Here is a 26,236-nt window from a genome sequence, read left to right as displayed (position 1 = left end):
CAAAGTTTAAAACAATGCAAAGTGCTTATGCCATTCATCCACCAGACCTTATACAAGAGCCTTAATTCAGACCGTGTTGAAGCCAACACATACTTATTCTTCAAACACCTGCATACATAGCCAGGTCTTCAGTTTTTTCTGAACCCCAGAAGGGACAATTGTGGCATCCTTTAGTTTTATTGATAGGTACTTCTCATGCTTCAATATATTTTTTTTTATTAAATTAACCAATGCTTTTTTAAAAAGAGAGAGAGAGGGGGGGGCCAAATATGGCTAGAAATCTTTTTTATTTGTTTCATCAACCAATTCACTCCATTTAAATGGATGAGAAAGATCTTGAAAGTCTTGGATGCTCAGTACCTGCTGTGTGCATTTCTTTTGCTGCTTAAGATTGAAGATACGTGCACACATGCTCTTCTTAACAGCTGTTACTATAGGAAATGGTACCATCTGCTTTGCAATCCTAACTCTCTGAGGCTGAAATGGCAGTGCTAATTCCAAACAGCATACGCCTTTGATAGACATACCATTTATTAAGCTTTCTTTCTCTATAACTCTGTGGTGTTTTCAAGTTTTGAACTTTGAAAGTAAGAGCGTGGGAGTGAAATGTCACAAGTGCAGTGAATCCCACGTGTAAACTCAGAATATTAGAATGTCAGGGTAAATTCTAAATTATTTAGTACAAACATTCCCACTATTTCTACTTCATTTCAGAGCAGAGACTGCAATTTTGTAGCTGTAGGGCTTAAGGTTGCCAATTTACCAGCAATAATAAATTGCCCTGCCATCCTCTTTTGCCTTTAATAGCAGTGTGTGAAGATCAACAAGTGGGTGTAAAGATAAACATTATCCTCTTTTAATTGCTCCTTAGCAATCCAGCCATAAAAGCATAAATATAGTGGACAAGGCAAATGGTGGTAACTCCATTGAACCTAAACATAGGAAACACACACAAAATGTACCTTTCTGTACCAGCATTTTAAAATTCTTTATTTATCAAGTCTATATAGCTATTTCTTTTCCATTTTTTGTTTCAGTGGTCCTACTGTTCAGGTGCATAAGGAACCCACCTTTTGGTTTGTTTGTTTTTTCTTGATAGGTCTTAGAAGCAAAAATGCCAACGGAGAAACATTTCAATGCTGAGAAGACCTTTACTTCTCATGTTTTAAATAGACAATACACACAGTTGTATACAACAACAATTAGTATATTATCTCAAGAGTTTGGAACATTTTTTAATATATTTGTATAAAATGACCAGAACTGGTCAGGAATCTTGCCCAAAATAACATATCAAAGCAATGATACTTTGATATGTTCACCTGCCCCACCACATACATATTACATGTTATCACCTTTCAAACATTAATTCCAGCATTTGACGTGCCCAATAGGGATATAAAATATTAATTGTGTTTGTTTTCACAAGTGAGAAATAAAAAAACCTGTTTATCCAACTAACAGTTTAAAAGAGATTAATAGTAATTTATATTATCACTGTTGTGGGGGTGTTGGTAAGGTATTGGTGATGATGATGATACTGATGATGATAATATTCATCATTTCTTGGAAGTGTTTTGCAAACATTGTATGAAGATCTTTTTGTGCAAATCCCCTCCTGCCTCTCCTTTCTTAATACCTCCCAAGACAAGAAGAATCACTGTCGTTTCTACTGTGGCGTGGTCAAAACTTCTTGCATTTTTAAAAGCATGTCATAATCCCTCAATGTGATGCAATCATTCACCTCAAATTTTAGAAAGTTTGCAAATACTTTTACATCCTACCTACCATTGTTATTCCATATTTGGTGATTCTCTCAGTTGCATTTTATTTTTCTTTCTGCCAATAATGGATTTTGTTTGTGAACAAAAGTCAGTTTGGCATAGGCATGTAGCTACTGGTAATCAACTTTATTTAATCAGTGTTTTTCTTTAAGATATTTATTTTAAAAATGCATTTTCTTTTATAATTTAGGTACAGTGGAAAATAAAGCTTACCTCTTATATCAATTTAGTGTCTCCAATGTAAGTATGCTTTCACCAGGAATAGAGATAAGCAACATTATTTGCTAATTCTTGCTCTCTGTGGATATTAATGTCAAAAATCCAGAAATTATCTGAGAATATGAAAAATGTTTATATTTCTAAATATTTTGTTTGACAGTTGGTATCAGATAGTTGATAGTGAATTTAGTATTGCTAGTGTTTGATAGCTGTCAAAAAAGTAGCATTTATGCTACTGTCATAAAGTAGGATTTCAAAATCCAAAATCCATATTTGATGTACCGTGTTATTTAGCAATGGTTAATAGCTGCCATATTGTTGCTGTGTGACTTTAAGTTGTTTCCTCCCCCCCGCCTTCTTTCCCATGTTGATCTGGTGGCCCAACCAGCAACAATACATTCAAGGAGTGACAACCTCTAGCAATTTTGCTCCTGGTGATAGCCACTAAGCCAAGGAAATGACAGTGATGGTAACTAAGTTTGGTGCCACTAGGCTATGTGGACTCCTTTCCACCACCAGACTGACTTGGTGCCATACAGTGTGGGCATCCACCAGCTTGAAAGACTTTGATATCTCTTCCCTGCTTCCGAGCCCTAGTCCTACTGAAAATAGACCAAATTCTAAGGAATCCTGGAATATAACTTGATATAGGATACATTATGTTTAGAACTTACAAATTAAATCTTCAACTTCCCAGGTGACTGTGATAAACAGTTCAAACTTTGAGCAGTGGAACTGCAAATCTGAGGACATTCTGAAAGTTTGTAAAGATTAATTGCAGTTCTCTGCTTATCAAGAATTCTCTTGTCATTTGCCTTTTACAATATATCCTATGTAAAATCATATTACGTATTTTTGACATTAATATTGAAATATGAAATTTATACAGAAAGCTTTTCCTTTCTGTATACATATATGTGGATTGTAGTGCTAACAACAATAATGAAATGATTGTTTATAAATAGCTGACAATATTTTTTATCATTCCTATCATGTACTTAAAAATATTATAAGAGTTTATATAAATCAGCCATGAAACATTTTCCTGCTCTCCTGTTGTATAGTCTTCTGTAGGAACTCTCTTAGGCACAGATCTGCAGCTTTCTTTGTAACGGTTTATACCATATATCATAATGGCAGGCTTGTAGATACTGCTTCTTTGGGGTTTGAACTGGTGTTGTTTTGTGAGCCTACTGTTCTTCAGCTATTATTTAAGTATGTTTTATGTTGTTGTCAATTAAAAGTAAAAGCATTTAGATCAGTGGTTCTCAATCTGGGATCTGCAACTCCCAGAAATCCTAGCTGGTTTGCCAGCTGTTAGGATTTTTGAGAGTTGAAGGCCAAAAACATCTGGGGACCCCAGGTGGAGAACCACTGATTTAGATGATATTTACCATTCCTTAGACCTTTATTATGAAGGGGAGAACAATTAAAATCGAAAACACAATTTTAAATAGGAGTAGACAACATTCTGATTAGTGATTACCTATCTGTTCCAACTTACCTATCTCTCAGAAGTAATGTCTTAGAAAAACTCAAACTTTATTGAACAAGGATATCTACCTAGTGTAACTCTTTGGAAAGTCTTCTTCACTCCATCTGCCACTATGACATTTACATTCTCATTGTCAATTTTTTTTTTTTTTTTTTTTATAAATTTTTTATTGAGTTTTCAAATAAAAATTACAGTACGTGATTTAGAACACATTGGGTTCTTAGAGGAAAAAAAGTGCAATAAGTGAGTTGAAATTGAAGTAAAAGATAAAAGAGAGAGACAAAGAAAAAAGGAAAAGTAAAGTAAAATAAACAAAAATATAAAATAATTGGTCACTTCCATCTCTCACACAGATACTTAAAGAAAGATTTCTATCTTTAATTGGTCTTTCCGTTCGTTCTGCTTTGGTGTCAGCCTTTTTCTCTTTTGTTTATATATTTATTTATTTTTGTTTTATTGAATTCTTCCATCATTAACATATTCTATTGGGGTTAAATTAGCACCTTCATTTGCCTTTCAATCAAAAAGTGCTTAACCAGGTCCCAATTTGTTTGCTTTTTGGGAATGCCGTAGTTATTTTTGAGGAAATACGTCAATTTATCCATGTTCATTATTTCCAATATTTTGACTAGCCATTGGCTCAGCTCCGGAATTTCATTCTTTTTCCAATATCTGGCATAGACTATTCTTGCAGCTGTTGTAAGATAATTGAAGAGAATTTCTTTGTCTTTGTCCTTTTCTATATTGATCATCCCAAGAAGGAAGTATTTGGGATCTAATTCTATATTAATTTGCAACATCTTTTGTATTGCTTGGTGGATTTTCTTCCAATATATTTTCGCCTTTTTACAAGTCCACCAACAGTGGTAAAATGTACCCACTTGATCATTACATTTCCAACATTTGTTTGAGATTTTCTTATTGAAATTTGATAATTTTTGGGGGGTCCAATACCAGCGGTAGAACATTTTGATCCAGTTTTCTTTTAATTCGGTTGCATAGGTGAATTTCAATCTAGAGTTCCAAGCCTTTTCCCATTCTGCTAGATGTATTGTTTTGCCTAGGTTTTGGGCCCATTTAATCATGTTTTCTTTTATTGGTACCGTTTCTGTTTCCCATTCTATTAATTTTGTATAAATTATAGATATTTGTTTTTTTTCCATTTTCATTACCTTGTCCCAAAAAGTCTCTTTTTCTTCAAATCCTAGTATTTTATCTTTATTATAATATTCTTTTAATTGTCTGTATTGGAACCATCCCAAATTGCCGAATTCTTTGTTAATCTCTTCTTGACTTTTCAGAATGTATGTCCCCTTTTCCTTAATTAGGATATCTTTATATTTGGGCCAAGTTGCTCCTCCTATTTCTCTTCTCTGGCATGCCTCCAGGGGGGAGATCCATTTTGGAGTTTTCTGGTATAATTTGGATTTATACTTTTCCCAAATTTTTAGAAGTGAAGACCGAATAAAATGATTGCCGAAATTTTTTTCCATCGATTTTTTCCCATACCATAAATATGCATGCCACCCTGCCCTTAAGTCTGTTCCTTCTAATGTTATGGTTCTAGTGTTACTTAGTGTACACCAATCTTTCACCCACATGAGGCCGCAAGCATCATGGTAAAGTTGCAGGTCGGGGAGGCCTAGTCCGCCTCTTTTCTTATCGTCTATCATGTAAATTCTCTTAATTCTTGATTTCTTACCCATCCATATGAAGTTGTTGAGGTCCTTATTCCAGGTTTTGAATTTCTGTGTGTTTCTAATAATAGGGATATTTTGAAATAGGAATAATAACTTGGGCAGGATAGTCATTTTTATTACCGAAATTCTACCTAATAATGATAATTTTGCATATCTCCATCTTTCTAGGTCCTTCTTTATTTCTTTCCATTTTTGGTCGTAATTATTCTCTAATAGTTGGGAGTTTCTCGCCGTTATATTTATACCTAGGTATTTTATTTTTCCCCTGGTCTGTATCCCCGAAATTTTTTTTAGTTCTTCTTGTCTTATTTTAGTCAGATTCTTTGGTAATATCATGGTCTTTTCCGTGTTTATTTTTAAACCCGAGACTTCCCCATATTCTTTTATTTTAGCTAGCCAGTATTGTATTGTTTTTATGGGGTCGTCTATTATACATATAAGATCATCAGCAAAGGCCCTGACTTTATAATTGTGTTTTCTTATTTTTACTCCTATCAATTTGGGATCGTCTCTGATACTTTTTAAGAGAATTTCTAGTGAAAAGATGAATAGTAGCGGGGACAGCGGGCATCCTTGTCTGGTTCCTTTACATATTTCGAATTTTTGCGATTCCCCTGAATTTATTTTGATTTTTGCCTCTTGTTTATCGTAAATTTGATTAATCGCATTAATAAACTTATAACCCATGTCCAATTCCCTTATTAATAATTTGAAGAAATCCCAGTTTAGATTGTCGAATGCTTTTTCCATATCGATAGTGAGTAAGGCCAATTCATCTTTCTTTGTGAATTCATAAAATTCAATTATATTTATTATTTCTCTTACATTGTCCTTCATTTGTCTTTTTGGTAGGAAGCCCGTTTGCTCCTCTCCTATCCAATCTTTCAGGAATTCTTTCATTCTTTCCGCTAGTATCGTTGTAAAAATTTTATAATCTGAATTTAATAGGGATATTGGCCTATAATTTTTGACATTTTTAGGGTCCTGTCCTTCTTTTGGAATCATAGTTATTGTTGCATTACGCCATGAATCTGGAATTTTTTGATTTTCTAGAATTTGGTTCATAATCTTTTTAAGATAAGGTATAGTTTCTTCCCCAAAAACTTTGTAATAAATGCCGCTAAGGCCATCAGGTCCCGGGGCCTTATTACCCTCCATCTTATCTATGGCTCTCTTAATTTCTTTATCCGTTATTTCTTTGTTTAATATCTCTCTCTGTTTTTCTGATAGTTTTTCCAATTTTTGGTTACAAATGAATTGGGATATTTTGTCTGATTCAATCTGATCTTTTGAGTATAATTTGCTATAGAATTTCTTAAATTGGGCCATTATCCCTTGTTCTGTCGTGTAATTAGTTCCTTCTGAAGTGATTTCTGTAATACTGTGGGCCTGCTTTTTCTTCCTAATTTTCCAGGAAAGCCATTTCCCTGGTTTATTAGCATTTTGAAATTGTTGTTGTTTTATGAATTTTAGTTTTTTCGCTGTTTCATCTAATTCCATATGGATTTTCTGTTCTCTCAAGCATTCTAGTTCTTGTTTGACTTTTTTATTATTTGGTTCTGATTTTGATTCTTTTTCTTTTAAGGTAATTTCTTCATTTATCTTGGTTAAAATTCTATTTTTCTCTTTGTTTTTTCGGGCACTTTGCTGGATGAAATGGCCACGCGTGACAGCTTTACTTGCATCCCAAATTGTTTGTATTGCTGTTTCCTCTATATCGTTTATTTGAAAGTATTCCCTCAGAATTTTTTTGTTAATTTGGATATCCTCTTCAGATTTTATTAAGTTTTCATTTAATCTCCAGTTTAAATCTCTTTGGGTTTTATTTAATGTGAATTCCAATGGGCAATGATCTGAAATGTACCTGGGGGATATTTCAATTTTAGTCACCTTTGGGATCAGTGAAGGGGTCATCCATGCCATGTCAATTCTAGACCATGAATTATGCCTATTTGAGAAATATGTAAAATCTCTTTCTCCCCTATGGTGTATTCTCCAGGCATCCCTGAGCTCCCAATCTTGTAAGGTTTTAATAAAATTTACGGGTAACTTGCCCGATTTTGAATTCTTTTTTCCCTTTGTACTGTTTCCTTTCTTATCCCAGTCCGGGTCCAGAACCCCGTTGAAGTCACCTATAATCATTAAATCGTCAAATTCCTGTTCCGCAATTTTACCTTTTAATGTTTCTAAAAAGGTTTTTTTTGGTCCATTCGGAGTATAGATGTTGCAAGTTAATATAATCTGATTGCCCACCCTGATTTTTGCTCCCACCATTCTTCCCTCATCGTCCTTAAATGCTAGTTCTGGGTTTAGTTTTGGGTTTATGTACAAGACCACTCCCTTTTTTTTCCCCGAGGCCGATGAAATGAATTCTTTCCCTAGTTTTCTTTGGATTAGGTGTGAGGTATGTTTATGGCAGATGTGTGTCTCTTGCAGAGCTATTAAATCAAGTCTCAACTTTTGCAGGTGATTAAATAAACTATTTCTTTTATTGGGTGCGTTCAAACCGTTAATATTATTGGAATAACATTTTATTTGCATTTTCCCTTCTTCTTCTTTTTTTTTTTTTTTTTTTTAAATTAAGTTAGTTCTGGTTTTGAGAGGGTCCTCTTTCTTCTTCCTCTTCCTCTTCTAGATTTATTAGGTTTGGTGTTCGTAATGTGGTTACTTGCTGGACTTTTTCGGGGGATATAGTTCTAGCTCTCTTTCTCTCTCTCTCGAGGTCTAGTACCGGTGGGTTTGGTCCGATCTCCTTCTTCATTAAGTTCATATAAAATTCCTTCGCCTTCTCTTCCGATGTTAGCCATATTCTTTCGTTATTGTAGGTTGCCATGATTCCTTCCTTCCGTTCCCACCGAAAGCGGATGTGACGTCTTTTTAGTTCTTCTGTCAGGAACGTATATTTTTTACGTTTTTGCATCGTACTGGCAGGGTGTTCTTTGAGTATTGTTACTTTTTGACCTTTGTAACGAATCGTATTTTTTTTGCTTGTCCTCAGTACTTCTTCTCTTATTTTCTTTTTATCGAATTGTACTACCACATCTCTTGCTACTTTATGTTTTTTGGAGTAATTAGTAGTGACTCTGTAGGCTCTTTCGATACTATCTTCCATCTCATCGTCCTGTACTTGTAAGAGATCAGCTAGGATTTGAGTTGTGATTTGTTTCAAGTTTTCTTTAGGTTCTTCTATAATGTTTCTTATTCGAACTTGAAACTCTAACTCTTTCATTTCCAATTTCTCTTGTCTTTCTTCTAGTCTGATGTTCTTTGCTTCTAGTTTATCCAATCTTGCTTGAAGTTTGTCCTGATTCTTCTCCATCTTCTGTTTGTCTTCTTTGACTTCCTTCATCTCTCTTTGTAAATCTTTTATTTCTTTCTTCACCTCTATAAATTCTTCTGATAATTCTTTTCTCATGTCTATCATCTGCTCCTGTAGGTTTTTTTGACTTTCTGTGATTTTCTGAAGTTCTCTCATCACATCTTTTAGATTGATCTCATCCGAAAATGATCCTTTTCTCCCAGTAGCTTTTTTTTCTTCTATCTTCAATTTTTGCGTTGACATCTTCTTTGGTTATGCTATTGTAAGGATTGGATGTTATACAGTATTATGTCAATAGTCTTATCAACTACTACGCTCAAGGCTAATTCTATTATCACGTAGGTTTCTATATAGTCACTTAGATTATGCTCCTTAAACTTAATTTGATGAGTCAGCTCCTTTTTTTTTGAATTATAAAATGTTATTGAAATTAATTAATTAATTTATACCAAATTAATTTATACAAAAACAGAAATCAATAGTGAAATTGATAAGAGTTAATTTTTTTTGATTAATATTTATCGTAAATATGAAATGTATTTTTCTCGATATAAATAAATGAGTATGAACGCTTTTGGTTTAAGGTATGTTTCCTCTTTTTGACCTTCAAGCACCCCTCCTCTTTTTTTTTTTTATATTTGGGGTTAATCTTAACCTAGCACCTTATCTAGAACTCTCTAATATCCAGTGTCCCTCTCTTGTACCCAACCATACTAGAAGAGTAAACACTGCTTTCTTAGCTTCAGAGAAAGCCTAAAGAGTTGATTAAATACACCTTCTGCCCCGACGCCCTGTCTTAGGTTCTATCCAGTCTATGTATTCTTTACCCCTCGTACTTTACTTAATAATTTATTCTTTCCTCTTTCTCCCCCCTTCTTCTTCTGATCCTCCTATCCTAACCCTCCCACAGCTTTAACCAGTCTAATCTTTCCTTATCTCACCCACAAGTTCATATACTTCTCCTCTTTATCTGCAGTCCCTCTTCAGTAGTTCTCCTATTACAGTCCGTTTTCGTCCTCTCGCCTCCTCCGATCCCTTCACCCGTCTACTTCTCGTCCTCGTCTGTCCTCGCCTCGGGAGCTTCGCACCACCTCCTCGTCTCTGCGTCTCCGCGTCTGCTTCTCGTCCACGCTCCTCTCGCCTCGCACTCACACCACGCGCCGTCTCCCGTCTTTCGTCTCCCGTCTCGTCTCTCCTTCCCATCTGCTTCTCGTCCTCGCTACTCCTCGTTACTCCTCCTCTCTTGTCCCCAAGCCGAAGCCCAGAGTCCAAAGGCCAGAGTCCTAAGGCTCACTCTTTTTCCCCTTCCCAGTCCGCCACGCACTTGTGGCCGTCGTAGCTGAGGCTGCCTTCTTGATTTCTCTTTAGTTTGACTTCCGCTTGCGCGCTTCCGTGTTCTCTCTCTCTCTCTTATCAGGGTCTGCTGGCCTTCAATGAACTCAGTAGACTAAACAATAGCCACTCCAGGTCTTTTTATTTTTTTCCTCTTCTCTTCCGGATCCAGCCTTAACCCTTTCAGTGCAGCTCAAGACCTGAGGTTTCTCACAGCAATCAACAGCAATTTCCCTCAATAAAGGTTAGTCTCTATTGACTTGACTCTTTATTCCTCATATTTCTTCCATTATCCCCCTAGGGTTTAGGTTTTAGGTTTTAGATCTGGTCGGTTACCTTAAACATTGTCCTCTCTGTTCTCATCTCCTTTCTTCAAGCCGACTCCTGTTTCTGGTATCTGTGGGTCGATCCACTCTTAAACCACCTTTTTTCTGTATCTTATTGTATTTCCTCTCGATCTTGGAAGTATAGCCCGGCTTCTGTTCGGGCCTTCTGCCCTTCCGTCTCTCCCGACCCGCTACCCCGCTCCGATTCAGATCCTTCAGCTGGCCTCCTTGAGGGAGACCAGCCCTGGGATCCAAAAAAAAGAGCCTTGTGGGTTTGCTGTCTCCAGGAAACTCGATCCGTCCCGGAGAGTGGGCGAAAAAACTGCCCTACCCGGTCAATGAAGAGAACGGTGATCGCGAACTCCGCGATCACTCACCCAGTCGCCATGATGCCATACCCGGAAGTCCCTCATTGTCAATTTTGATAGACTTGCCTAAGCTATGATTGATCTTTTTTCTGTGACCATCTTCTTGCTAATGCTTCTATATATTCCTTTCCAGCAAAAAAAAAAAAAGTCTCATTCTTCTCGTTCCATGAGTCATCATCATTTTTACTCTCCCTAATTTATTCTATATTCTTCCTCAACATGCTTGAACTCTACTGCTTTTTTCTGCATAGTCAAATGCCCCCCACTTTCCTATTCTTTTTAAAGGTCCCCTTCGCTGCTTCTATGTATCCCCCACTGCTTTTCTCTGGGTCTTATAGTCATAACAGTTGCTGGAGCAACCATAACAATTACTGCAGTGCAGCTTGCAATCAATCCATCATTCTGAAGTGGGGAGTTATTTAAGATTGTCTCTTCAATTTGTTTCAAGCTTTATAAAATAAATATGCCTGTTCTAAATATGTCCTAAAGAAAGATCAGGCTACAACATTCAAATGAACTGAACAAATATAATAATGGGAAGATCAGTACTGGGAATTATGTATTTTAAAAAGGAATTTGTTATATTTTCCAAGAGGTTCTTTACTGTTGTATATCTCAGCAGTAACTAAGAATTTTATTAGTTTTAAAAATAAAATCCTGAAAGTTTTTCATTCATTAGAAAAAGACAATTTGGCATGTGATCTTCCCTCTGCACCATTTGGAAAGGTCATATCTTGTTCCTATAAAGCTAAGTGAGAAGTTAGAGATATACTACAAATGGACTATTATGTTCCTCATTAGTTTTTATTCCTTCTCCACATTCTTGATCCTTCTTTGCTACTATTTTTAAATGTTCCCATCAGTAATAATGTGGCTGTATCTTTGCTACTGAAAAAAATGAATTAATTGCACATAAATGGTTTTTTATTTTCAGATTGTAACCAACACTTGCATTCTGAGGAACATGTGTTGTACATCTGGTATTCTCTTCTTAGACTAGGATGAATAATTAACAGCACTTAGTGGAAGGCTTTTTTCTCACTAGGCTGATAGTACTAGTTCTATCATGAGAGGGAGAATGTCTATACTGATTTCTATCATCAGTCTACTTTTCTCCTGCCTTCTTTCCCCCCAGGTTAGTTTTCCAGTTCTCTTGGATTCTCAGTACAAATTTCTCTTTCTTTCACAATACTCTTAAATATTAAATTCAGGGATAGTGTGGAGCTAGAGTGGTCTGATAGACTTCTTGTTATTGTTGAAGAAGAGACTGATGTTGCCATTGAAAGGCAGTGTGGCCTGAAACCCTACTATTTTCAGCCCAAAGGTGTTATTTATGTTAATCCAAAAATGTGGTGTAGTAAAGGGCACATTGGCTATGCTCTGGACTTCCACCCTTCCTCAAAATTGGTATTACTTTACTAAAGGCCCCCGGTGATGCAGTGGCGTAAACTGCTTAAACCAAGCTGTTAAAAACATGCAAATGTGAGTAGATCAATAGGTATCACTCCAGCAGGAAGGTAACGGTGCTCCATGCAGTCATGCTGGCCACATGACCTTGGAGGCATCTATGGACAACGCTGGCTCTTCAGCTTAGAAATGGAGATGAGCATGACCCTCCAGAATCGGACATGACTAGACTTAATGTCAGGGGAAAACCTTTACTTTTACCTTTAAAGGCAGGGGAGAGATGTGAAGGTAAAAAGGAGGATGCCCCAAGAACCCCTCCAGATATTTACTGCTTTTCCTTCTTTAGCAACCACAACCCTTTGCTTGTTATTTTAAGGATTTTGCCTTAATATTCCCGCAGATCTTGACTTGGGATAAAGCAGGCCCTCTGTATCCATGGATTCAACCATACACACTTTTGAAAGACATATAATGTTTTACCATTTTATATAAAGGAAATCATTTTACTTGACTATTGGGACTTAGGCATCCATGAGTTTTGGTATTATAATAAAACCCCAGTAGATAACAAGGGACCACTGTAGCCATTGCAAACAAAAATAAATAGATAGATTTATATTTTAAGAATGTAGGGTGTCTGCAGCAAGCAATTTGCTTTAGATTTCCCCAGACTGTAATGACATCTAAATGCACAGTACTGTGATACTTGATAGTGGTAGAGAGAGTGATAGAGACTTCTAAAAATGCCTACCTATTTTATTTGCCTATATATCTGTTCATGTAAACATTTCTTAAGCACAAAAATGTGATGGAAGTGAACATTTTTAAAGAAGCCCTTTCCAATAACATGCTTCTTGGAACTTGTCAGGTTTTTCTAGATGTTGTCATCTCCACATCCATTTATTTTGTTATTAGTGATGTGGCCTGTTTGTAGTGATTTCTTAAATTTTCACCAGGTTTCTTTCAAATGTTCCTTGTCTTTAAATTGAGATATGATTTACTGCTATGGTGGTCCTATAACCTGACAGGCAGATTTTCATTTGATTATTGTTAAAAAAATTAGAACTGGTGCATAATCATGCTGTAACTCTTAATAAGAATAATAGGGAGAAAGGTGGACTGGGTATATATTTCCAAAGCAACTTACAAATTGTTGATTGGATAGTTTCTGGTCTTAAGGATTATAATATAATAGGACACAATGCATAAGAAAAATGGATAGTAGTGTAAGAAAGGAATAATCCAATTCATGTTGTATTTACATTAGAAGACTTTGTGCTGAAATTATTAAAAATAATCAAATAAAGCACACACATGAACCATTGTTTTACTGCTTTATCAGCCCCTCAACCATTAACAACAGTGTATGTATTTTTGATGTCTTCCAGGATGTCTTAACTATGTCTGTGGCACACAATGGTTACCAAGACCCAAATAACTTAGAATTTCAGGAAGTCAAGATCTTTGGATTATCTCTAGAACTTACAGAAGTGAAAGTCACATCAAACAACGTGGCTCAGAATTATCCTGTCAATGTCAATTATATTGCTGCAGATAAGGTAAATGGTGATGAATGTTTTCATAAATTCCTAGAAAAGAAATGTTTCAAATAGAAGTCTCATGTGTTATATCTGGTCATTTCAAAGATATCTGGTCATGATGTTTGACCTGGGAGGAGGGAATATATTTACCAAACAAAAATAAAAGAAATGCATGGCCTTTACACATCCATCAATTTTTCACTTTTAAGCCTGATTTTTTTAAAAAAAATCTGAATGAAAACATTTGGGAATATTTTTGCTTCCCCCATAACTAAAAACTAAAATGAATTTATTGCTCACTGTCCCAACCAGATTCACTAAGTATAGATATTAGGCCTGTGCAATCAATGTAAAAAAGTTTTAATACACATTACAAAATTGGGGAGGGGGGCGAATAGTTTTGGAGGCTGTTTCCGAAATTATGGACCTAATTTTTTTTGTTACTATAACGAAGTAACACATTTTTTAACCCAGGGCATCCACCCCCCCCCCCCAAGTTTCAGAAAGAGTCACACATCTACTGATTTTTGGGGATTTTCAAAAGTTTAGACAAAAACATTTATCCCTCAAAAAGTGACAACAGCAATCTTCTTGAATGTCTGTCTAACAGTGTGTTTATATGACACACAATTAACCATAGAACTTCAACTTTGCACAGATTTATACTATTATTTACTTACTTTAGTCCTCTTTGCAGATTTAATAATTTTATTTATTATTATAAGATTGACTAAACGGCTGGCTGCTGGAGCCCTCATTGATCATTTCTGATGCTGAGCACTGGATTCTGGGAAATGTAGTTTAGGGCAGGTCCTTTTAAATTTTCTTCCATGGGGACCTCACCTTCCCAAACTACATTTCCCAGAATGTTGTCTTCTCAGTTTCCTGTCCAGCTCAGTTAGTCACGCCTCAGCTGCCTTTCTTTATGGTGACTGACAAGCTGCCTTGATCTTAATTTAAATACTAGCAGTGGCCTCTTTCACTTTACCAAAGTTGCTTAATGCTTATACTGAAAATTAAACTGACTTTGGGAGGCTTTCAAAGGTTACACAATATTAACAAAAGTTATTGATGAGTATTTTGATTCTTTAAAAAATTCTCCCCCTTTCTTGCATGTTTCTTAATAGTGATTTGTTTGCACGAATCTAACGAATTACTAACAACTTACAGGACTAACTATAGTTTTGCACAGCCCTAATAGATATTTCGAACATGGAAAAGATTGTCTTGTCCATGCAAGTTAAGATGAGTGTTAAAAATAAGAAGGAAACAGATTTAAGCCAAAACTTTGAAAACCTATTTGATATGCACAGTGATTGTTGGTTTGAGCTTCTAAGTTGTTATGGTGAGCCCAAGGCAAACATATAGAGTTGTTTTGGTGAAAAGTGTTCAGAGAAAATTTTGACCTTGTTTTCCTTTGAGGGTAATAGAATGTGACTTGTCCATGATGGGTTTCCATTGGCTGTGGAGATTTTAACCCTGTTCTCTAGAGTCTCAGTCCAATACTAAAATCATAACACCCTGCTGACCGACATATACTGTTATTTAACTTTACTGTGGTGGTTTCATGCTATGGAATCTTGAGATTGGTGGTTTTGGAATGGGCCAATAGAATTCTCAGCAAGAAAACTCTAATAACTACAGACTACAAATGCTTGTGTTCCATAGTATGGAATTATGCCAGACAAAGTAAAACAACAGTGCTGTAGTGTGATTTTTTTTACGTGTTATGGCATTTGTATGTTCTTCTGTAAGCTGCCCCGAGTCCTTCTGGGAGATGGTGGTGAGGTATAAATAAAGTTGTTGTTGTTGTTATTGTTATTGTTATTATTATTGAGCCCCTGATTCCAAATTGATGTAAGTGGTTTCGGTTCTCCTACAGTCCTTCTCCCACCACATTCTTTCATTGCTTAATATCAAGAAATGTTTGAATTTTGTTAAATACTTGTCAAAAATGAGCACAGGTTACCCCATGCTCCCTTTCATGCCTATGGACAAAGATCTATTACTCACAAGGTAGCTTTTAAAACTACCTTTCTTTCCTTTTCTCACTCCAAATGATGAGATTCATTAAGTGCTTTAGTTGCTCTAAATCAGGGGTCCTCAAACTTTTTAAGTGGAGGGCCGATTCACAGTCCCTCAGACTGTTGGGGGGCCGGACTAGGATGAAATAGTCCAAAATTAGGATTGTTGTTGTTGTTGTGTGCCTTCAAGTCGTTTCAGACTTAGGTCAACCCTAAGTCTAAGGTTTAGGACAGAGGCCAGGTCAATGACTTTGGAGGGCCTTAGTTTAGTGACCCCTGCTCTAGACGATCTTATAAGACCATAGGTAAGCAAAGAGACCTCCACAGACCATCTAGATCAGGGGTCCCCAAACTAAGGCCCGGGGGCCGGATGTGGCCCTCCGGGGTCATTTACCTGGCCCCCGCCCTCAGTTTTATAATATAATATATTGTATATACATATCATATTGATAATAATATTATAATGTAATACAATATAACACTAATAATACCATATAATATTATTAATTATATATCCTATATTACATATAATATTGCTAATAATATTACAGTATAGTGGTATAGTTCAATATAGTAATATATAATGCTAATATTGTGCTATGCTAATAATATAATATATTGTATGTACATATAATTTGTAAGCCACTCTGAGTCCCCTTTGGGGTGAGAAGGGTGTGATACAAATGTAGTAAATAAATGCAGTAAATAAATAAATAATAAATAAATACATTTTAGACTTAGGCTTGCCCAAAGTCTGAAATGTCTTGAAGGCACACAACAACAACAACAACAACAACAACAACAACAATCCTAATTAACTTGACTATCTCATTGGCCAGAAGCAGGAGCACACTTCCCATTGAAATCCTGATAAATGTATGTTGGTTAAAATTGTTTTCATTTTTAAATATTGTATTGTTCTTTCATTGTTGTTGTTGTTGTTGTTGTTTTTGCACTACAAATAAGACATGTGCAGTGTGCATCGGAATTTGTTCGTATTTTCTTTTCAAATGATAATCCGGCCCCTCAACAGTCTGAAGGATTGTGGACCGGCCCTCGGCTTAAAAAGTTTGAGGACCCCTGATCTAGATGGTTTCATAAGACCATAGGTAAGGAAAGGGACCCTCAAAGGCCAACTAGATGATCTCATCAGGCCATCAGAAGACCATAGATAAGAAAAGGGACCCACAAAGACCATCTAGATGGTTTCATAAGACCATAGGTAAGGAAAGGGGCTCCCAAAGGCCACCAAGATGATTTTTTTTAAAAAAAACCATAGGTAAGGCCATCTAGATAGTCTCATATGACCATAGGTAAGGAAAGTGACCTCCAAAAGTCATCTAGATGGTCTCATAAGGCCGTAGCTAAGCAAAGAGACCTTCAAAGACCATCTAGACCAGGGTCCTCAAACTTTTAAAGCAGAGGGCCGGTTCACAATCCTTCATACTGTGGAGGGACCAAACTATCATTTGGAGGGGAAAAAATGAACAAATTCCTATGCACACTGCACATGTCTTATTTGTAGTGCAAAACAACAACAACAATGAAAACAATTGTAACCAACATAAACCTATCAGGATTTCAATAGGAAGTGTGGGCCTGCTTCTGGCCAATGAGATAGTCAAGTTAATTAGGATTGTTGTTGTTGTTGTGTGCCTTCAAGTCATTTCAGACTTTGGGCGAGCCTAAGTCTAAAATTATTTATTTATTTATTCATTTACTAGATTTATTTATTACATTTATATCCCGCCCTTCTCACCCCGAAAGGGACTCAGAGCAGCTGTATGTACATACAATATATTATATTATTAGCATAACACAATATTAGCATTATATATATTGAACTATACCACTATACTGTAATATTATTATATGGTATTATTAGAATTATATTGTATAATATTATTATCAATGTTATATGTATATACAATATATTAAATTGTTTAAAATGATATAAAAATATTATATTATAAAACTGAGGGTGGGGGCCAGGTAAATGACCTTGGAGGGCCGCATCCGGCCCCCGGGCCTTAGTTTGGGGACCCCTGCTCTAAATAAAAGGAAAAAAAAGTTTGAAAATATTTATAACATGATAGAAAAAACTATTGAGAAACCCTCCTGAGAAGAACCCTATACAGACAAGAATTTTTGCAGTTTGGGACTAATTTTTTGTAAACGTTTCATGTGGTTATTTTTTCAAAAAGCAAATAACATTTTATGTGCAGGAAATAATAGTGCTGGATTCAAATATTATTTCTTGAACAGAATTTGCATGTGTGTAGAAAATACTACCATTTTGTGTAAACTTCCATGTGATTGATTTGCATAGAAAATAATAGTTCATGTGCAGACAATAATATTGTTTTCTGCATTTGTATTTGTGCAAAACAACCACACGTGAATTTTTCACATAATACATTCCAACTTACAAAGTGTCTTTGAAAACCTATATATTTTTGTTGGGAAGAAAATTGCTGAACTCATTGCTATCTTTAAGAAGAAACATAGTGAAGAATTATATCTCTTTTCTGAATAAAAATAAATTAAAAAAATTGGAATGTTAACTGTACAGTAGACAAGATGAATGATATCCATTTTTGTGATGTAGTATATTATTATTATTATTATTATTATTATTATTATTATTATTATTATTATTATTATTGACACAACAACATAGTATGACACAGCAAACAAGTTAGATATGCCGGATTTCGTATCACAAAATCACAAATCGAACACTGTGTGATGTATTTTCGGATGATGCGTGCAGATCCCAGTAAGGTGGCCTTTTGCAGTTGACAGATCATAATTTTGTCAATGTTTATTGTTCCCAAATGCTGGCTGAGATCTTTTGGCGCAGCACCCAGTGTGCCAATTACCACCAGGACCACCTGTACTGGTTTTTGCCAGAGTCTTTGCAGTTTGATCTTGAGGTCATGGTAGCAGCTGAGTTTTTCTTGTTGTTTTTCATCAATCCGACTGTCACCTGGTATGGCGACATCAATAATCAAAACTATTATTATTATTATTATTATTATTATTATTTTCTTCATAGGTTGCCCATATAACAGGTCTTCAGCTTAAACTAGGTGAACCACACACAGTCTCCTGGAACCAAGTCTCTAAAGACAGTGATAAATTTGATTGTTATCCTTATCAAGATGCAACACAAGCAAATTGTCAAGCGCTAGGCTGTATCTGGGAGGTAAGCATGACGATGGTGATGATGGCGGTAGTGTAAAAATCAAGTGGTCTAATGACTAAAAAGTTGCTTTCTGTATATGTTTATATAAATTTTTGCATTTTAGATGTGTGTTGGTTGAAGCTGCATCTACACCAGTGGTTCTCAACCTGTGGGTCCCCAGATGTTTTGGTCTTCAACTCCCAGAAATCCTAACCACTGGTAAACTGGTTGGGATTTCTGGGAGTTATAGGCCAAAACACCAGTCATCTACACTGTGGAATTAATGCAGTTAACAGCCCTTTTACTGACATGGTTCAATACTGTGGAATCATGGGAGTTGTAGTTTTACAAGGTCTTTACTAAAAGAGTGCCTAGCCAAACTACAAATCCCTTGATTCTGTAGCCTTGAGCTATAGCATATAAAATGGTCTCAAACTGCATTAATTCTAGATTAATGCACCCTTAGTGTAATATAATTGAATAAATTCTCATTACAATTGACTAAGCCCTTTCACTTTTCTTCTTAGTTTGGTTTTGTATATCATCATTGTCAAGTATGTGATTTCAAAATCAAAATAGAATCTAGAAACAGTGGGAAAAAAGTTGCATTGTAGCAGAATTTCAGCTAGCTAATCTCTATGACAAGGGTATTCCCTTCTCTCTGTATTGCAATGTATTTATTTTCCCATTCACACAACATTGCATGTTTTCTGTTTATGTTCAGTTGTTGCATCTTTGTTTTAAAAGGTTGTTTCTTTGTTAAGAAATATTTTTGCAATCTTTCTGATTCTTTCAAGTATGCTGAAATTATCTCATTCCTGTTTCCCACTAGCATAATTGAAGTGAGAAAATCCTAAAGTCTCGACTTTTTATTTTTGGTGCTCATTCTAAACATTAATTTGATGCTGTGTTTTTAGTGATGGCCTTGCAATTCCAAGAAACGTGCTTCTGTAGTGTGGTATCTCAGGGCCAAAAGAATATGTGGAAGAGAGAGGGAGTGGGAAGAGGAAGAAGGAGGGAGTGAAGGCTCTTTTACTAAAATAACTTGAAGCAAGTACCAACATTGCTCCACTTATTTCTCTAATTTTTTGGCACACCCTCATAAGGATCTTTCATGCTTTCAAGTTACACCCAATACTGTTCCAAGTTTTGACCTGTTTATGACTTACCCATGGACTTTCAATTAAGTTTTGATTATAGAGTCTCACTTTGGGGTTTTGGCCCAAGTTGAATCAGACAGCCTCAGAATTAATCTGAGTTGAATCAGACTGTTTTCTAAAGCACTAAATCAGGACCTGAATTGGACTATGTGGTTTGTGCATTTATCTGGTTTCCAGTGCTTCTTGATTGATTAAATTTGATCTGGATGCATTAGAAACTGCAGCAGTGCACCTCCATGGCAAAGCATGCCCCTGAGCAACTGGAACTGAATTATAGGCTTCTTCCATTACTAGTCAGATTTCCCTGCTGAATATTGTTATTTACTAATTTCAGTAGCAGTTTGGGTTGTGGAGGGAGAACAGTAGTAGGGTCTGAACCCCCAATTTCTATATGAAATATCTTGGACAACTCTTTCAAAAACACTAAATTCCAACTCTGCCCCAAATTCTTTGAATATATTTTGAAAAGCTGAACTAGTTGCAATGAGTTCTGTGTGAATTTGTCTATCATTAGTACAGAAATACTGAATTTGCTGAATTCCTTTAACATTTCCTAACTGATTAGCTCTTACATATGTTATAGCAAAATGTTTTTTTTTTCAGGCTTCCCCTACTCCAGGAGTTCCATACTGTTACTTCCATAACAATGCTGGTTATACTGTTGACAAGGTTCAGTACACATCTTCTGGTTTTACTGCAGACCTTAGCACAAGCCAGAGATCTTTTAGATCTGCAAAACTGGCCATAACTCCTATTAACACACTGCGCTTGGAGGTTAAATATCATGAAAACCACATGCTTCAGTTTAAGGTAAAAATATTAAATGCATTGTTATGTATGTTGTTTACAAAATATGTCAGAAAAACATGTGTTTGTAGACAAGTTTTTCTTTCATTCTTATAGAGCTTTCCCCCATCCTTAAATAATCAGAGAAAAGATCAGTACAGCATCCAATCTTGTTTCATTGATAGGCCTTTCCAAAGAAATCATGTTATCATAGTTGTTCACTTTTCTTTCAAGTAAAATAGCTTTTGTTGTTGTGTGCTCCTTTACCATTTCTGTTCACCCAGTGGGTTGAAAACCCAGTGGGTTTTCATAGCTGAACAGGGATACAATTCCTGGTCTCCAGAATCATAGCCCAACACTCAAACAACTACACCATGCTAGTTCCAAAATAGTTTAAATGAGTGGAAATAACTGACCATAGAAACACTTTTATGCAGCTGTTGTGTGATAATAGAAGAGAAAGCTGTCTTGGTTTTTAGAGAAATTGGAGGGCAGAAATGTTTTGATAGAATAACTTCCTTTGCTATTTCCTCTACTGCTATACAGCTAGTGGGTATTTTAGCACTACTTATGTGCAAATGCCTATCCCGTGATCAACTGACACATTTATAGAGCCAACAGGACTGTGCACAGTATTTCTCTTCCTTCATTTTTCCATCATGCAACCCAGGGCAAAATACAGAACATTCTCTAGAATTTTACTTCCCTAATAATAGCCAGCTCCTTTTTAAGCTTAATCAAATTGGTTCCACATGTTCAGATCCTTATCTTCTGTAAGTCTAATACCTATTCTTTTTTTGTAGATTTTTGATTATAGTAATAAAAGATATGAAGTTCCTGTCCCATTGAACCTCCCCAGCACTCCTGCAAGCACCCCTGAAAATCGTCTCTATGATGTTTCAGTTCAAAACAATCCATTTGGTATACAAATTCAGCGCAGAAGCACTGGGACAGTCATGTAAGTGGGTGTTTTATATTGTAATGTGGCTATATTCAGCACTGTGTGTTTAATGATATAATGACAGAGCTTGGAATAATTGTTTGGCTTCTTCTCCCTAACTGACAATGTAATATAAATGGCCTTATTTATACTTGGAGTAGATTTAAGTATAAGGGGATAGGGAAAAAATGATTAGATATACAGAGTCGAATGGTAATAGCAATTCTCCTCCTGCTTTGGAAGTGAATGTGTTTCCCTTGGAAATCTGTAAACTTGCAAGACTTATTATGCATTTCATAGAAAGAAATTGAACAAAGTCAAACATATATTTTTAAACTGTACATGACTAAAATTCACACATTACAAGTGCATAGAAACACTTTAATCGATGGAAGCCTTGCAAATAGGTGCACCAAAATGAATAGTAAGACACCTAAATTTACATGGAATTCCATGCAGAGTGTCCAGTACATTAAAGGAATAAACTGAGAATGTGAATTGGAAATGATGAAATTGAACCAGAATGGGAGAAATTTTCATTTTCCTCTGCCTGTACAAAATGATGTGATTTTTACTAATGCAGGAATCAATGCATTAGACAGATATTGATTTTTAAAAATTAATAGAAGGGAGGGAACCTGCACAGTTTTCCATTGTACAACAAGTTGAAGTGAGAAACATACGTAATATCTCACAATAGCCCTCACACAGCAATTAAATCCAATACAATTACAATTGCGCTGCTGGTATCACATTAGATATATTTCCAAATTCTCAATATCATAATTAATCATATGATTCTAAGTTATTTTATCCAAATCTGCCTTTTACGTTAGTTTTTATTCTGTTATTTTAAGAATATTTGGCTTCACGTCTTCAAAACTGTGTATTGATTTATCATACATGCTTACACTGATTGCCCCCTGGAAGTATGAAACCACTCTATACAACTTGATTATTATGGCTAACATATTTAAACTCTTTACCTTTTACACACACACACACACACACACACACACACACACACAAGACAATAGCAGAAAACCCTTTTCACTTTCCCTTTTACCTTATTTTGAGAAAATAAAACCTAAAAGTCCCTGAAGAAGTCCCTATAATGTGAACAAACTATGTAACAGGGAAACAATAACCTTCTTCCTCTCAGTGACTTCCATTACAAAATAGGCAAGGATATCTATTCAGATTATTTACTGTACAACCCATGTACAAAACTGCTATTATTTTAATGCAAAAGTATCATGGTCTGATTTTCTGTCTTCCATAATCTTAAAGACAATCCTTGAGATTATAATATTTGGAAGGCATAGGAAGTTTAAAAAGCAATTATTGCAAAATAATTTATTGTGTGCAGCTATTCTGGACTCTGAAAATTACTAAATGAATTAAAAACAGAAGAACACTTTGAATATGTGGAGTGTCATATCCATCATCTTGTAAATCATAATATTTTAAGGTATACAATAGATTTTGGAACACTGTACCCCTATAAAAATATAGGCCACATCCAGAGGACCATTTTGAATTAATGTGTCTGGTTGCCTTTTAGTCAAATTCAATGGTCACTGAATTTAACGCAACTATAACTATAACGCAAGGCAGATAAGCATGGACAAATAGTTTTACTTCATCTTGTGTTTTAAAATTTTACTTTTAAAAAGTCTTAAAATGTTTCCAGTTAATTTGGTAGTTTAGGTAAGTTACTATCAGAAATAAGCAAAAACATTCAAAAGAGACAGTTATTCCTGGTGTGGAAAAGAACACCTTTTATCTGCCAGGTACCTATTAAAGATGTGTGGGACCAGCCATAAAAAGGAATTGTGGAACTGTTTTTTGTGGTTTAAACCTCTCTAAGTATTTAGTTCTGCTGTAAGCTTTTCAGTAAATGCTTTGTGGACCAAAGAATTTCCCCTGTTTCCATTCGGATCAGCAGGCAACAGACCAAGCCTTAGCTTAGCCTTTTCTCTCCAATTTCTGTCATATATCAAAAGATCAGACAGCATAGATAGATAAAGTACACTATTAAACAGAGAAGCACAACACAGATATATTATAGATAACTGAAAACCTTTCCAAGCTTTAAAGTATTTTCCCCTCAAATTCTGAAGGATTTCTGATCATTGTTATTGCCTTCATTACATCATTTGAAAGAAGATCCCTTTATTGAACCCTTGTGTTTTAACAATTTCTTAAAATGAAGGTATTGGTAAAATGCTTGGTGGAAATCTGGTGTTTGTGACAGTCAAATTCTAAGCAGATTAGTTTCTGTGAAAGCGTTTCCAAAAGCTTTGATTTGTTTGAAATTTTCCTTGCAGTACCATAGGTATATAGCATGCTTCTGTTGATGTCCCTGCTGGCTGCATGATGGCCAGGGAAAAAGGTGTCATCCTATATTTCAACATCCTGAGCCCCTTATTTAGCTTTTATAAAATTGCCAGTTGAAGGTTTTCTTGATAGGGCCTTTGCACTCACTGCCCCTGGACTCTGGAACTCTCTTCCTAAGGAAGCCACAATAGCCTCTTCCCTAAATTCCTTCCATTGGCAGACAAAGACTTTTGACTCCAACAGGTTTTTTAAACAGAAAGGTTTTTTTTTAAAAAAAAAAATCTAAGTCTGCTGTACTGTTTTAAATGGAACTATTTTAATTGTTTTTTATCTTTTAATTCATTTTAAATTCATTAATTTATTCTAATATTATAAATGGATTAATTCCAATTTAACGTTAACTTTTTATAATGTACCCTTTTAGCTGTATTGATCTTTTTAATTGTAAGCTGACTAGAGTTCAAAGTTTGGAGTTATGACAGGAAATAACAACAACAATAACAACAATAGAATTTGAGAATTTGAACACAATAGAACATGAGAATTTCTGAACAACTATAATAAGGTTTTTGAGGGTTTTCTTAACACATTGCAGAGGTTTTTTTCATCAGTTATGACTTTTCCAAAGATTATTGAGCTCCCATTTTGCACTATTGTGTTTCACTACTTAGGGGGCAGGTATTGGCATTTTTGTAGACTCTGAGACTCAGGTAGGCAGTCTGGGTGCAAAATGCTGGATTTTGGGGAAAACTTTAATGGTATTTTTGTCCAAAATAATGAGAGAATGACGATGGGTTTGGGAAGTAGCCGAGGTGCAAACAAAAGTATATTAGGCTCATATCAGAAAAGGTCAAATAACTTTTTACTTCATATCTACATTTCTTCAAGCACTAAAATCTAAACCAAAAGAGACTTCTAATCTCGGGGTCCTTATATATCATTAATATTTGATTGCTGGTCACTTATTCCTGTCAACAACAACCTGCTCTTTTTTGCAGCTGGGATTCACAATTACCTAGTTTCATCTTCAGTGACATGTTCATTCAGATTTCAACTCGTTTACCATCACAGTATGTATATGGCTTTGGGGAAACAGAGCACAAACAATACCGGCATGAAATGGACTGGCATACTTGGCCAATGTTTGCAAGGGATCAGTCTCCTGGAGTGAGTATTGGCTGTTGTTGTGTGCCTTCAAGTTGTTTCCATTCTATGATAACCCCAAGGGAACCCTGTCATGAGGTTTTCTTGACAAGATTTGTGCAGATCATGTTTGCCCTTATCTTCCTCTGGGGATGAATGAGTGTGACTTGTCCAAGATCATCCACTGAGTTTCTATGGCTGAGTAGTTATTCAAACCTTAGTCTCCAAAATGGTAGTCCAGTGTTCAAATCATTGCACCACACTGGCTTGTTGTAATTTCCTCCTGTACCATCTTTATTCCAAAGAGCAACTGGGCAAGCTCTATGAGCTGAATCTGGATTAAAGTAATGGCACTTAGGTCCCATTGAGATCCATTTTAATACTTGATCATAAGGAGAGTCCCATTACAATGGTAGTTAACTGGATTGAATTTATTTCACATCCACCCTGGTTGGATTTGAGGATTGGATCTTTAGATGGTAAAGTCCAACCTTTTACATGGTCAATTTTGGCATGCTTCATTTTGGAATGAGTTACATATAATAAGAGTTCACATGACACAAGGAATATCTGGTTATATGGATCCTCATGCAAAGTCACATACTTGTTCTTGTTGGGGAGAAGAAGTTGTCCTCTTAATTTATTAACTATTTTTCAGTAATATTGCTTTTTTTAAAGGAGGGCAACCACTCCAGCAAAGACAGCAGTCAAAAGACTAACTCTCACAATATAAAAAACAATTTCTTCAAAGAACAGTTTTTTAAAAAAAAAGCTTAAGAGGCCTAGGCCAGTGTTCAGATTTTAAACTTCTGGAGGAAGATTTAAAGAACATTGCCTTTTTCACAACAACAACAACAGCAAAAACTTACATTTTTAAAAGTACTTTGTGCAAGAATATCTGGAATGACATTTTCATGAAAAATCCCAGAGTACAAAAAGTCATGAAGAAATACTCATGATCTTACTCAGTGGAGAGAAATTTTGAAAAACCTTTTCAGTCTCACGTCTGACAAAGAGATAAGCAATGATTGTCATCCTTTAGACATTCATTCTAGCTTTCTACAGAAGTAAAATCTTATCATTAAATTTGCAAAATGGAAAAAATCTTGGCCATCTCATTCCTGTATTACCTATTAGTCTGAACACTGAATAGAGAAACTGGAAA

At 35.6% G+C, this 26,236-nt stretch overlaps 1 protein-coding gene across 1 annotated transcript in view; it reads left to right on the top strand.

The window, feature by feature from the left end:
• Positions 1-26,236, top strand: part of si (sucrase-isomaltase) — a 166,008-nt gene that overhangs the window by 59,174 nt on the left and 80,598 nt on the right. Inside the window, exons 23-28 of the mRNA XM_062976725.1 lie at positions 1,975-2,024; positions 13,339-13,509; positions 18,574-18,723; positions 20,466-20,672; positions 21,452-21,606; positions 24,927-25,095. Of these exons, the coding sequence (XP_062832795.1) occupies positions 1,975-2,024; positions 13,339-13,509; positions 18,574-18,723; positions 20,466-20,672; positions 21,452-21,606; positions 24,927-25,095 (902 nt within the window). The remainder of the gene's footprint in view (positions 1-1,974; positions 2,025-13,338; positions 13,510-18,573; positions 18,724-20,465; positions 20,673-21,451; positions 21,607-24,926; positions 25,096-26,236) is intronic.

This window comes from Anolis carolinensis, chromosome 3 (assembly GCF_035594765.1).
Source record: "Anolis carolinensis isolate JA03-04 chromosome 3, rAnoCar3.1.pri, whole genome shotgun sequence".
NCBI classification, from domain to species: Eukaryota; Metazoa; Chordata; class Lepidosauria; order Squamata; family Dactyloidae; genus Anolis; species Anolis carolinensis.
The sequence above is the reverse complement of the archived record's forward strand: the minus strand, read 5'-3'. Positions and strand labels throughout refer to the sequence as shown.